Below are 12,594 nucleotides of genomic sequence, written 5' to 3' on the forward strand. Positions count from 1 at the left end.
CTTTGAATTTTATTTACGAACGTTTTTATTGGTAATAAATGCACGTAACTTACAAATTCACTTACGTAACGAACTTCTTTATTCGTATATTTTTATTATTTATATGAGTGGCTTTGCCCCTACGTCAATACATCACTCTCTACCCTAGACTTTGAATTTTTTTTTCCAATTCCTTAAGAATGACCCTGGACTCACAAAAGCCATTTAATTAGAATAAATAGCTCTGTTTGTTATAAGTTTTAATATTTCTCCTTACTTTCAGTTGAAAAAACTTATATTTTTAATTTCATTTCTCACTCACAAAAGCCATTTAATTAGAATAAATAGCTCTGTTCGTTATAAGTTTTAATATTGCTCCTTACTTTCAGTTGAAAAAACTTATATTTTTCATTTCATTTCTCATTTTTTAAAATAAAGCAAGAAAATTCCAACCAGAAATCCCCCATGATAAATTCCTACATGGAAAGATTTCTCCCTATAGCCCCTCCCCCCGTCGCACCATAAAAAAATCCCCCTGAAAACGTCTGTATACTTCCCAATAACATTTACTTTAAGTAAACAATGGGCAAAGTTCCTTCTTCTATGAAAAGTTCCTCCATGGAAAGATCTTCCTACGTGACCCCCTCCCTCTGACCCTCCTCCCATAGGAAAAAAAACAAAATGTGTGTACACTTTGAAATTACCAACAATATATGTAAACAATGGACAAAGTTCACAACTTTCAGTCCTTCCCCTGGGGACTCTGGGGATTAAGTCGTCCTTGAAGACATAGTTATTAGATTTTTTGACTATGCTGAATAAAATAGTTATCGTAAAATTTAGATCTGGTGACTTAGGGAAAAATAAGCGTGGGAGGGGGCCTACTTACCCTCCATTTTTGGCCGTTTAAAACGGGCACTAGAACTTTTATTTATTGTTAGAATGAGCCCTTCTCACGACATTAAAGGACCTCTGGGTCGATACGATCTTTCTTCTGGCAAAAAATACAAAATTCCACATGTTTTAAACAGTTCGTGGTAACGAACAGTAGCAAGTAGCGACCCGGCTCAATCGTAAACGAAAGTATAAAAAACATAATTTTGATACTAATCGATACATCAAAAGAATTAGGTTGTTATATTCATTTTAAATATACAAGTTAAAAGTCATAGAATTAAAAGTCATAAAAGTCAAACACTACTTAAAAGTCATAGAATTGACGAAATTTTTTGTTTAATTTCTTAACATTTTTGAATTAATAAATGTTTTGATTTTGGCTCACCGCACATGAATCAAGTTTTTTTTTTGCTAACTGGCATTCTTATATTTTCGTTAAGATTCTATGACTTTCAGGGGATGTATCCCCCTTTTTTCTACAATAAGGCAAATTTTCTCAGGCTCGTAACTTTTGATGTGTAAGACTAAACTAGATGAAACTTAAATATTTAAAATTAACATAAAATACAATTCTTTTGATGTAACTATTGGTATCAAAATTCCATTTTTTAGAGTTTCGATTACTATTGAGCCGGGTCACTCCTTACCAGAGTTCGTTACCATGGACTGTTTGAAAACAAAACTTGCAAATTTTATTTGTGTTTTTTTTTTGGCTAAATGGCTTTATCTTATTTTGGATCGGAGGATATTGAGAAAAAAAGGTGGGAGAGGAGGCCTAGTCGCCCTCCAGTTTTTTGGTTACTTAAAAAGGCAACTAGAACTTTCAATTTTTTACAAACGTTCTTATTAGAAAAAATATACGTAGGCTACCTTAAAAATTAACTTGAGTAACGAACTTCTATATTCGTATATTTTTATTACGTATATGAGGGAGTTTGTCCCCTGGTTAATACCTTGCTCTTAATACTAAAGCTTAAATTTTGTCCCAATTCTTTAAGAATGACCCCAGAATAACAAAGGCCGTAGAACAAATTGTTAAAATTATTAAAAGTACTTTAGCGTAAAGAGCGAGGTATTTAGGAGGAGATGAACCCTTCCTGTGCGTAACAATTTCTGTTTCTTTTTAGTTTTAATGCTGCTCCTTACTTTCAGTTGAATAAACTTTTTCATATTTATATTTTTATTGTTTTTTTAAATAATGCTATAAAATCCTACGCCCCCTTGATGGAATTCCTTTCACCCAATGACAAATTACTCCAAGGAAATATCCTTCCACGTAGCTTCCTCTCCTTAACCTCTCCCCCCAACCAAACAAATCCCCCTGAAAACGTCTGTAAAATGCCCAATAACCAATACTGTGTGTAAACACTGGTCAAATGTGTAACTTGAAGCCCCTTCTCCAGGGACTCTGGGGGAGTAAGTCGTCACAAAGACATAGCTATTATGTTCTTTGACTATGCTAAACACAATTACCATCTCAAAATTTTGATCCGTTGACTTTGGGCAAAAAATGAGTGGGGGAGGGGGCCTAGCTGCCCTCCAATTTTTTTAGTCACTTAAAAAGGACACAAAAACATTTAATTTCCGTTAAAATGAGCCCTCTTGCGACACTCTAGGAACACTGGGTCGACACTATTACCCCTGGGAAAAAGAAAAAAAAAACAACAAATAATTAACATGCACCCGTGATCAGTCATCTGGCAAAAAATACGAAGCTCCCCATTTTTGTGGATAGGAGCTTGAAACTTATACAGTGGGGCTTTCTTATACACTGAATGTGATGGTGTTATTTTCGTTAAAATTTCAAGTTTTATACTGTTTTAAAAAGTAGAGTTGTGAGAAAGAGTCAAAATTTACCATAAAGAGTGAGCGTAAAAAACTTTAGAGTAAAGAACGACGTGTTGAGGAGGGGACAACCCCTCGCATATACGGAATAATTTCTGTTTGTCTTAAGTTTTAATGTCGCTCCTTACTTGCAGTTAAAAACTATTTTTTTATTTAATTTAGATACAAGTTTGAAATCTCTACAGTAGGGTTTTCTGACACGCTGAATCTAACGGTGTAATTTTTATTAATATTGTATGACTTTTATAGGGTGTTACCCCTTTTTTTGAAAACAATGTAAATTTTATCAGGCTCTTGTGATGAGTAAGACTAACTTGATGAAACTCATATATTTAAAATCAAAATCAAAATTTGAATTTTCTTTATGTATCTACTGGCATTAAGATTCTTTTTTTTAGAGTTTCGGTTACTATTGAGTCACTCCTTACTACAGTTCATTACCACGAACTATTTGAAACAGGTTTTCCTGAGATATAACCTAAGCATTTTTTTCTGAAAACTAGATTCCCTTCTTTCCAAGACTCTTCAAAACATTGATGTTACTATTCAATTAAATAAAAAAATCAAGTTTTTTTTTTAACTGAAAGTAAGAAGCGACATTAAAACTTAAAACGAACAGAAATCATTCGGGATATGTAAGGGGCTGTCTCCTCCTCAACACTCCCCTCTTTGCGCTATAAATCAAGTCTTTGTAAATTGAAAGTAAGGAGTGACATTAAAACTTAAAACGAATGTAAATTATTCCGTATATGAAAGGGACTGTCCCATCCTCAACGCTCCACTCTTTATGCTTAAGTTTGACTCTTTTTCACAACTCTACTTTTTAAAACAGTATAAACTTTAGAGTAAAGAGCGGGGCGTTGAAAAGGGGACACGCGGAATTATTTCAGTTCATTTTAAGTTCTAATGTCACTTCTTACTTTCAGTTAAAACAAACATGTTTTTTTTTTTATTTAATCTATGAACGTAGCGTCACAGGGAATCAGAGAGGCTTCTTTCATGCTGCAAAACCTTTACTTCTTGGTAACATAAAATACTGCCTACCATATTTGCTACTTCATAATCCATACTTAATCCATTATTCCATATTTCCTCCACTGAACAATCTTAAAAATCTTACTTACCTGGTAAGACCATGAACTTTTTGACTCATCTATAACGGCTTTTAGATAAGCTGATTTAAATAGTATGTTCCCAGAACCAAGCCATATTCACTAGCCTAAAGCTTCTTCGCTAAGAAATTACAAAATCTTCTCTAACTACAAAACCGTTAACGTTTCTGTTTACACCTTACCATCTCTTACAGTAAACTAGCTACACCTTTCTAATTTGTCGCTTTTCTGGAATCTCCATTTTTACAGAATTTGTATCTCTCAACCTTCTAAAATAAATTGATCAACCTCACTTTCACTGGCACTCGTAACTAGACTACTCTTTTTCCAACATCCGATTCAAGATTCATTCTTGACAAATATTCCAGTAATAAATTTAACAACTTCCATAACTTCTTATCTTAATCTACAACTAAAGCTACATCATTCACGAACAGGAGAGTATGTATATGTACATCCCCTACATATTCACTGTCAATATTAGCTTTCTCTTCTCATTATCAAATGCACCTTTCCAAATCCACAGAGGGTTCTTATTTCCACTCTTTCCTAGGCTTCCTGTATTCGGGTTGCAGTGGTAGCTAGCATCCTGTTTTTACTGTCACTAAGATAATGGATGAGACCAGCCAAACAATTGCCTTAGCGTGCTTCACTATTATATTTGGTGTTGCATATTTGCTCGAAATGAACAAAAGATTAATAAAAAAAGAATAAAAAAACTAAAATTAAATTTCAATTTAAAAATGTAAACATGGATGATTAAAATAGACATTGATTTCTGGCCAGGCACGTGTCTCGACATGGGATTCCAGCCAGACACGCAATTGAACGCCGCTTTATATCCTTTTTAATGAAGTCCATGCCTCATCACCAGCACGATCAAAACCATGATAAGCTTCTTGCAAGAGAAAACAAATCGGAGAGAACAATATTTTCCTAGGTGTCTACCCCTCTCCCCTCTTTCTCTTCTCTCCCTTTTTCCGTCTCTCTCCCGCTCTCTATTTCTAGATGATATTGTCATGGAGCTGCTGAAGGAAATTAGATAAGCTTTATTATTATTATTACCCTACTTTAGAACACAAACTACGACTCATACAGTATTTATTGAATACCCTCTTTTGAGTTTTAGATGGAAGCATTACATTACACATATACTATTTTTTTTCATTTTTGTGTTCATTTCATAAATAATGAAGACGTCCATTTCATTTCATTCTTTCTATTATTTATGTTAATTATTATTCTTGTTCACTGCAACTCTATCCGTTATTGCAAGCTTCGATCTTTTATAAATTTAAAAAAAATGCGTAGATCTAATACAAACAATAGATTTCTATAAAAAAAAATGTATTTCCTTCTTATTGTAAGTTCTTTTCTTTTCTTTGAAGAATGATGTACCGGAATTGAAAAGTAGACTTGAATATGCCACTGGACGGCGGCAGCCAATCAAAACTACTACCAAACGAGTTGGAGCCACACATGTCAAACCTATGGCATCGAAGCCTTCTGTTTATGGACAGCAGATAGCGCCCACTGCAAAATTCGCTCCTCAACATAATATCGCCCCACAGCCTCCTGCTTATGGACAACAACGTACTACTAATGCGACGCCTATTACGTCACTCCCTTCTCAGCAAGTTGCTCCTGCTCAACCCTCTCTTTATGGAAATCAGCGTCCATCGACTCCGTCAATTGTTTCTCAGTAAGCTCCACCGTTAATTACTTCTCAGCAAGCTCCACCGCCTATTGCTTCTCCGAAAGCACCGTCCATTCAAGCCATGCAACAGGCAGCATATGGAACTTCTGGATCCAGTACCTTTTTGCCTGCTGCTCAAGCTGCGACGGCTTCTATACCCGCTAAACCAGTGTTTCAACCAACTGTGCCTGTCCCAATGGTCCCACAGGCATTACCTACCTCAGGTTTGGCTTTATCAATTATTTTAGATCAATGGATTAATTATTTTAGATTTTTGTTATGTCTTCTGCCTTGGACGAAAAATCGAGTTCTTATTAGAAACTTTTTTGTTTCTGATATTACAGTTAAACTTGAATTATTGCACAGAAGGCTATCTAACACAGCTTGTGTCCGTATTCCTTCGCGTCTTATTAGGTTCTTGTACTTGTGAGTACACGAGTTCCTTCGAAATATGAACTTTCATTAAGATCCGATCACTCCTTGGTAAATTAAAAATACCTATTTTTTTCTAATTTCTAAGAATTAACCCTCCCCCCAACTCCCCCAAAGAGAGCGGATCCGTTCCGGCTATGTCAATCACGTATCTGGGACTTGTGCTTATTTTTCCCACCAAGTTTCATCCCCATCCCTCCATTCTAAGCGTTTTCCAAGACTTTAGGTCCCCCCCCCCCAAACGTCACAGGATCCGGTCTGGATTTCAAATAAGTGCTCTGAGACACGATATCCTTCCAAACATCAAATTTCATTAAGATCACATCACTTCTTCGTAAGCTGAAAATACCTCGTATTTCAAATTTTTCAGAAATAGCCCATCCCCACAACTCCCCCAAAGAGAGCGGATCCGTTCTGGTTATGTCAATCCCTTATCTAGGACTTGTGATTATTTTTCCAACCATGTTTCATCCTGGTCCTTCCACTCTAAGCGTTTTTCAAGATTTTAGGCTCCCCCCAAACTCCTCCAGATGTCACCGAATCCGGTCAGGATTTACAATAAGAGCTCTGAGACACGATATCCTTCCCAACATCAAATTTCACTAAGATCCGATCACTCCTTCGTAAGTTAAAAATAACTCATTTTTCTAATTTTTCAGAGATAAGCCTCCCCCCCCAAACTCCACCAAGTGAGCAAATCTGTACCGGCTATGTCAATCACTTATCTAAGACTTGTGCTTATTTTTCCCACCAAGTTTCATCTAGATCCCTCCACTCTAAGCGTTATCAAAGATTTTAGGTCCCCCCCAATGTCACGGGATCCCATCGGGATTTAAAATGAAGGCTCTAAGAGACGATATCCTTCCGAACATGAAATTTCATTAAGATCTGATCACCCTTCAGTAAGTTAAAATGGATCTTATAAACCTAAGTAAAAGACCAACATTGTGCTTAATTAATGGTCATAAAGGGACATCCTGTTATTAAACAAGAAGATAAAATTCAGTGACCTAATTACCAAAGAAACCAATTACCAATTCTATTAAACAAACAATGAAAGTTGTACATATAGCTTTAAAGTTAAATCAGTTTGAATTTGTCTGTTGGGGCAACACCATCAATAAATGGATCCTTCAATGTTAGAAACTTCAAATGGTGCAGGGGACGCTGCAGGGCAGGGTGGTTCAGCAAGCATGGGCTCGCAAACAGGAAGTTTAGAATCACTTGGCACAAATAGAGCAAGTTCTGCGATGTTTCCAGATGGTGTCTCGGTTTCGTTCCCTACGGGAAGATTCCCAACTGGTACAGATCCGTTAAATGGAGCATTTCCAGGATTTGGTTCGCAGTTTTTGTCCCCCCAAGACTTATTAGAAGAGGGAAAAGAAGAACTTTTTCTTACAAAAGTCAACAATGATTTTTCACTTCTGCAGCTTGGTGAGCCCTTTGTTTCTTGTTAAAACTTTTTTTGCTATAAATAGGGTGCACTTTAATGTCGAAACATCCCAGATCTCATTGAGCCATCCGATAAATAAAGAATTAGGTCTACGCTTGAGATGACAAAAAGGAGGAGGTAGACATTTTATATATAATCCACAGCGTTGTAACCAGAGTTTTTTTGAGGGTAGGAGGGAATATAAGAATGTTTTCAAACGCTAACAAAAGTCTCCAAACGCGGAATTTAATGGTTGTTGATATTGTAAGGGGGTACCAATGGGGAGAGATATCCTGGGAAGTAACAATTCTAAGGGACTTTAACTAAAGGGCCCTTATGCTTCAGGAGTCAGTTTTAAAGAATATTAATACAAAGATAAAACTTTAGCGTAAGGAAGAAGGTACTGAGGAAAGGGCACTCTTCTTTGGTTCTAATGGGAACTTCCTCGGAGGGTGTAAAGAGGGATGCTTTGAATAGATTGCGATGTAGGATTGCATAGATGTGTTGGCCCCAGATGGCTTGGTGCTGCGGTGAGCACTTTTTAGTAGTATATACACGAAAAATTCCTTATTTGGAACCGTTCGACCGATATCCTGGGGGAACTAGAGAAAGGTAATGTTTAGCTAATGCAAAGCCAAAGTGGGAATTCTAACAAAGATTTAAAAGCCAATTATGATGAATTTCTCAATCTGAATGTAAATATTCGCAGTCCTTTTGTGTAGTTAATAATTTTGAACCTCGACTATATCAACTTCAATTTTGAACCTCGATGTTTTCAAGTTCATGTAATCACGGCTTTATGTCTAAGAAACTCTGATTTAATAGGAATAAATCGTATAAACATCAATACAGACCAAAAATGTACAAAATTAATGAGCTTAAGTGATATAATGTGACCTAATAACCAAAGAAACCAATTATCAATTCTATTAAAAAAAAAATTAGCTCCATATCTATGGTTCTAACGCTAAATTAGTTCAAATCTGTCTGTTGAGAAAAACACTATCAATAAATGGATCCTTCAATGTTACAAACTTCAGATGGTGTGGAGGGTGCAGCAGGACTTAATGGTTCGGCAGGCATGGGCTCGCAATCAGGAGTTTTAGTATCACTTGGGGCAAATAGAGCAGGTTCTATGATGTCTCCTGCTGGTGGCTTAGTTTCATTCCCACTAGAAGGATTTCCAACTGGTACAGATCAGTCAAATGGAGCATTTCCAATATTTGGCTTGCAGTTTTTGCCTCCCCCCAGGATTTAAAAAAAAGGTGGAAGAAGAACTTTTTCTCACTAAAGTTAACAATGATTTTTCACGTTTGCAGTTGGGTGAGTCTTTAGTTATTGGTTAAAACTTTTTTCTTTTTTACGCTATAAGTAGCCTCCTATGGGAAAAAACATGTGTGCAAATTTTCGCATCAAAATTGGCTTCTTTCGATACCATGATGATGATGATGATTTTATTAAGTGATTAAACCTTTACAAGTATTTCACTGCTAAATGTCTAAAAACTAACACTACAAAGGAAGAAAAAAAAAACAATAGAATAAATGAAACTAATAAATGCTACAATCAAAGACAACAATCAGGTATAAATATCAAATATTAACATCAAACCAGTCTTCTAGTCGAATACAAAAATCTGTTTAAGCATTTCCTCAATACTTTATCAGAATTTCGATACCATGAACATGTCGTAGTCTCGACTCTTACACTCTTTCTCTCAACTCTGCTTTTTAAAACAGTAAAAACTTTAGCGTAAAGAGCGGGGTGTTTATTCCCTAAATCAAAACATACTATGTGTATAAAGATTGCTGACATGGGCATATCACTAAAAAAATTTTAACAGCTTATCATACCAAGAGGAAACTTCAGGGGCATCATGACTGGGATGTTCAGTTGACCAACAGGCAAAATGTAGCTAAACTGTTACTTCTGCTATTAATGCTGCTGTTACTACTAATAATCATACACTATTACTGCTACTGCTGATCCCACTACTACCATGCTACCACATGATGCTAGTAAAATTAGGTCTATACATATGAAGGTGAAAATTTGACAGAATATTGAGGGGAAATTTGAACTAAATCAAAACAAACCATGCATAGGTAGATTGTCCAAAGGGCATATCCGAAGAATTGATTTGGGTATCATGTTGAATCTTTTGAAGAATACTTAAAGGGGAATATCAATTGACAAAAAAGTTGTCAACAAAAAATTTAACCCTCTATGTTTGTTCTAGATTGTCAGCACTGTTCTGAAGAGCCAGGGCTCTTAACGTTTACCAAAACATAGCCTACTCCTAGTCAAAACTTTTACTCAAAACAGAAATTTGTTTATATTCATTTTTCAACATTTTCCCTTCTCCGGCCTAATATTTCGCAACAGTATTATTGGTACTCCTGTAGATCCCCTGGAGATCCAGGGAATTTAAAAATTATGATAGTTAATAGTTAACCGGTTCATTTGATTCCTGAACTGTGTCGACTGAATTGTCAATGACTGCCTGGTCTCGAATCTTGGTCAGAATAATATTGTTGATTTCGTGGACGTCTTTGTTCTTGGCTGCCAGAATCGCTCGTTCACTTAGCCATTTATGATTCTTATAATTGGTTAGAGTATTCGGAAATAACTTTTCAACCAAATCATTTTTTGATGTCACTAAATTACAGAATTCAGGAGGGAATTGTTTATATTCATTTTTCAACATTTTCCCACCTCCAGCCTAGTTACCCTCCAATTTTTTGATTACTTAAAAAGGCAACTAGAACTTTTAATTTTACAAACGTTTTATTAGTAAGAATATACATAACCTAAGTAACGAACTTCTAAATTCGTATGTTTTTATTACGTATCTGAGGGGGTTCGCCCCCTCGTCAACACCTCACTCTTTACACTAAAGCTTCAATTTTGTTTCAAATCTTTACAAATGACCAAGGTATTACAAAAGGCCATATAATAAGTAGTTGAAATTACTAAAAATACTTTAGCATAAAGAGCGAGGTAGTGTGGATGAGACGAACCCCCTTATATACATAATAGTTTGTGTTCGTTTTAAGTTTTAATGCTACTCATTACTTCCAGTTGAAAAAAAATATTATCTCACTTTTAGCTTCAAACCAGCCGTGGCTAAATGTTACAATGCTACAATGGCTGTTTGCACTTAGATCAGTATAGTCTAAAACGAATTTAATATGCATGAACAGTTTTTTTTCAGCTGAAAATAAGGAGCAACATAAAACTCAAAACCAACAGACATTATTCTCCATATGAAGGGGTTGACCCCCTATTCCATACTTTGCTCTTTGCGGTAAAGTTTCAAGCAGTTTTAAAAAAGCGTTCTTTTCTAATTAAACGTCCTTTGTGTTTCAGGCATCGTTCTTAGAAGCTGGGACAAGTAACGAAATTTTAGCACAAGTCAGCTTTGTTTTTAGACTGCTTAGCGCATTTCATTTACTTATTTCATTTTTTTGCCGTTTGATATATTATTTCACTCTTTTTCAGATGACAAGCATTCCTGTAAGCTATTGATAAAAGCTCCATCCACAATCAAACAAAATTATCTTGTGAATCTTTTCAATCTTTTACCTGGGTTAATCCGTTTTGACAAAACCACAAACTGCTCAAGATTACCAACGGTAAGGTTTCTAAATTATGCTAGTTTTTTGAGTTTGTATAAAATCAACAATATGTAATATCCACTTATGAAAGGACGTTTTTCGCGTAATATACTCGAATCAAAAAAAGCTCCCAGTTCCTTTTTATCTAGTTCCTAGTTTATCTAGCCCTTAGGCAGTGGTAAGTTCTTTAAAATTTGTTATGTAAAAATTTACCGATTAATTTCCTTATTACTAATATTAACAACTCATCGCAACAACACTTCACGCTAAAGCTTGGCTCATTCTCACAACTCTACTTTTTAAAACAATAAAAAACTTTAGCGTAAAGAGCGAGGTGTTTAGAAGGGGGTAAGCCTTTTCATGTATGGAACAATTTCTGTTCGTTTTAAATCTGAATGTTTCCCCTTACATAAGAAACTTGTTTTTTATTTAGTTTATGAACGTTTTTGAATTAATGCATGTTATGTTTTTGGCTCACCGCATATGAATAATTAAACAAAATTTGCATATTAAATTTGTTAGGCTAAATAGATTTCTCATGATTTTAAATCGGACAATTTTGACAAAAAAGGGGTGGGGGAGGAGGCCTAGCTGCCTTTCAATTTTTGGTTACTCAAAAAGGAAACTAGAGTCTTTAATTTTTTTACCAACGGTTTTATTGGTAATAAATATACATAACTTAAGAATTAACTTACGCAAAAATTTTATATATTTAAATGTTTGTATTACATATATAAGGGGTTAAGCGCCTTCGTCAATACCTCACTCTTTACAGTAAAGCTTGAATATTGTCCCAATTCTTTAAGAATGGCCCCTAAATCACAAAGGCCATAAAATAAATAATAGAAATTACTAAAATACTTTAGCGTAAGGAGCAAAGTATATTGGAGGAGACGAACTCCCTTGTAAACGTAATAATTTCTGTTCGTTTTAGGTTTTAATGCTGCTCCTTACTTCTAGCTGGAATTTTTCCTTTTTTTCTGATTGTTTTTTAAATAATACTAAAAATGTTAGGGCTAATTCAAGGAAATTCTCTTCCCTTGTTATACATTCTAATATGGAAAGATCTTCCCATGTAACTCCTCCTAAAATGTGATATTAAACTTGATGGAACTTAAAATCAGAATAAAAATGCAATTCTTTTGATATAACTATTGGTATCAAAATTCCATTTTTTAGTGTTTTGGTTATTATTGAGCCGGGTCGCTCTTTACTATAGTTCGTTACCACGAACTGTTTAATTCTGCCGCAATCAACAAATCTCTCTGTAAAATATGCTGTTTTAGATTTGCGGATAATTAATTTAAGAATATTTAAGCGGTACTGCTTAAATGTTTCTAGCTTAGCATCATTTGGTCTGTTCTTGTCTTCTTTCTAAAGGGTTTGCTTTCTCTTCATTTACTTGAGGATTCCATATGCCAGATTACATTAAAATGCGTGATTTATATTAACATTCTCGCATGTGCAAGGTTTGTATAGATTTCTCTCTAGTATCTAAAATGACTTATTATTTTCTCTTTTTTAAGATTTAGCAAAATTGTGTTGTTCTTTTCCCTTAAAAAAATGTTTTATTTTTATTTTCAG

At 35.0% G+C, this 12,594-nt stretch overlaps 1 protein-coding gene across 7 annotated transcripts in view; it reads left to right on the forward strand.

Annotated features, from left to right (window-relative positions):
• Nucleotides 1-12,594, forward strand: part of LOC136039257 (CXXC-type zinc finger protein 1-like) — a 53,297-nt gene that overhangs the window by 38,901 nt on the left and 1,802 nt on the right. For all 7 annotated transcript variants that reach the window (XM_065722821.1, XM_065722824.1, XM_065722822.1 and 4 more), the window contains 2 exons: nucleotides 5,222-5,753; nucleotides 10,895-11,028. In XM_065722821.1, the coding sequence (XP_065578893.1) occupies nucleotides 5,222-5,539 (318 nt within the window). In that variant the 3' untranslated portion in view covers nucleotides 5,540-5,753; nucleotides 10,895-11,028. The remainder of the gene's footprint in view (nucleotides 1-5,221; nucleotides 5,754-10,894; nucleotides 11,029-12,594) is intronic.

The sequence above is a fragment of the Artemia franciscana genome, chromosome 19, assembly GCF_032884065.1.
Source record: "Artemia franciscana chromosome 19, ASM3288406v1, whole genome shotgun sequence".
In the NCBI taxonomy this organism is placed as follows: Eukaryota; Metazoa; Arthropoda; class Branchiopoda; order Anostraca; family Artemiidae; genus Artemia; species Artemia franciscana.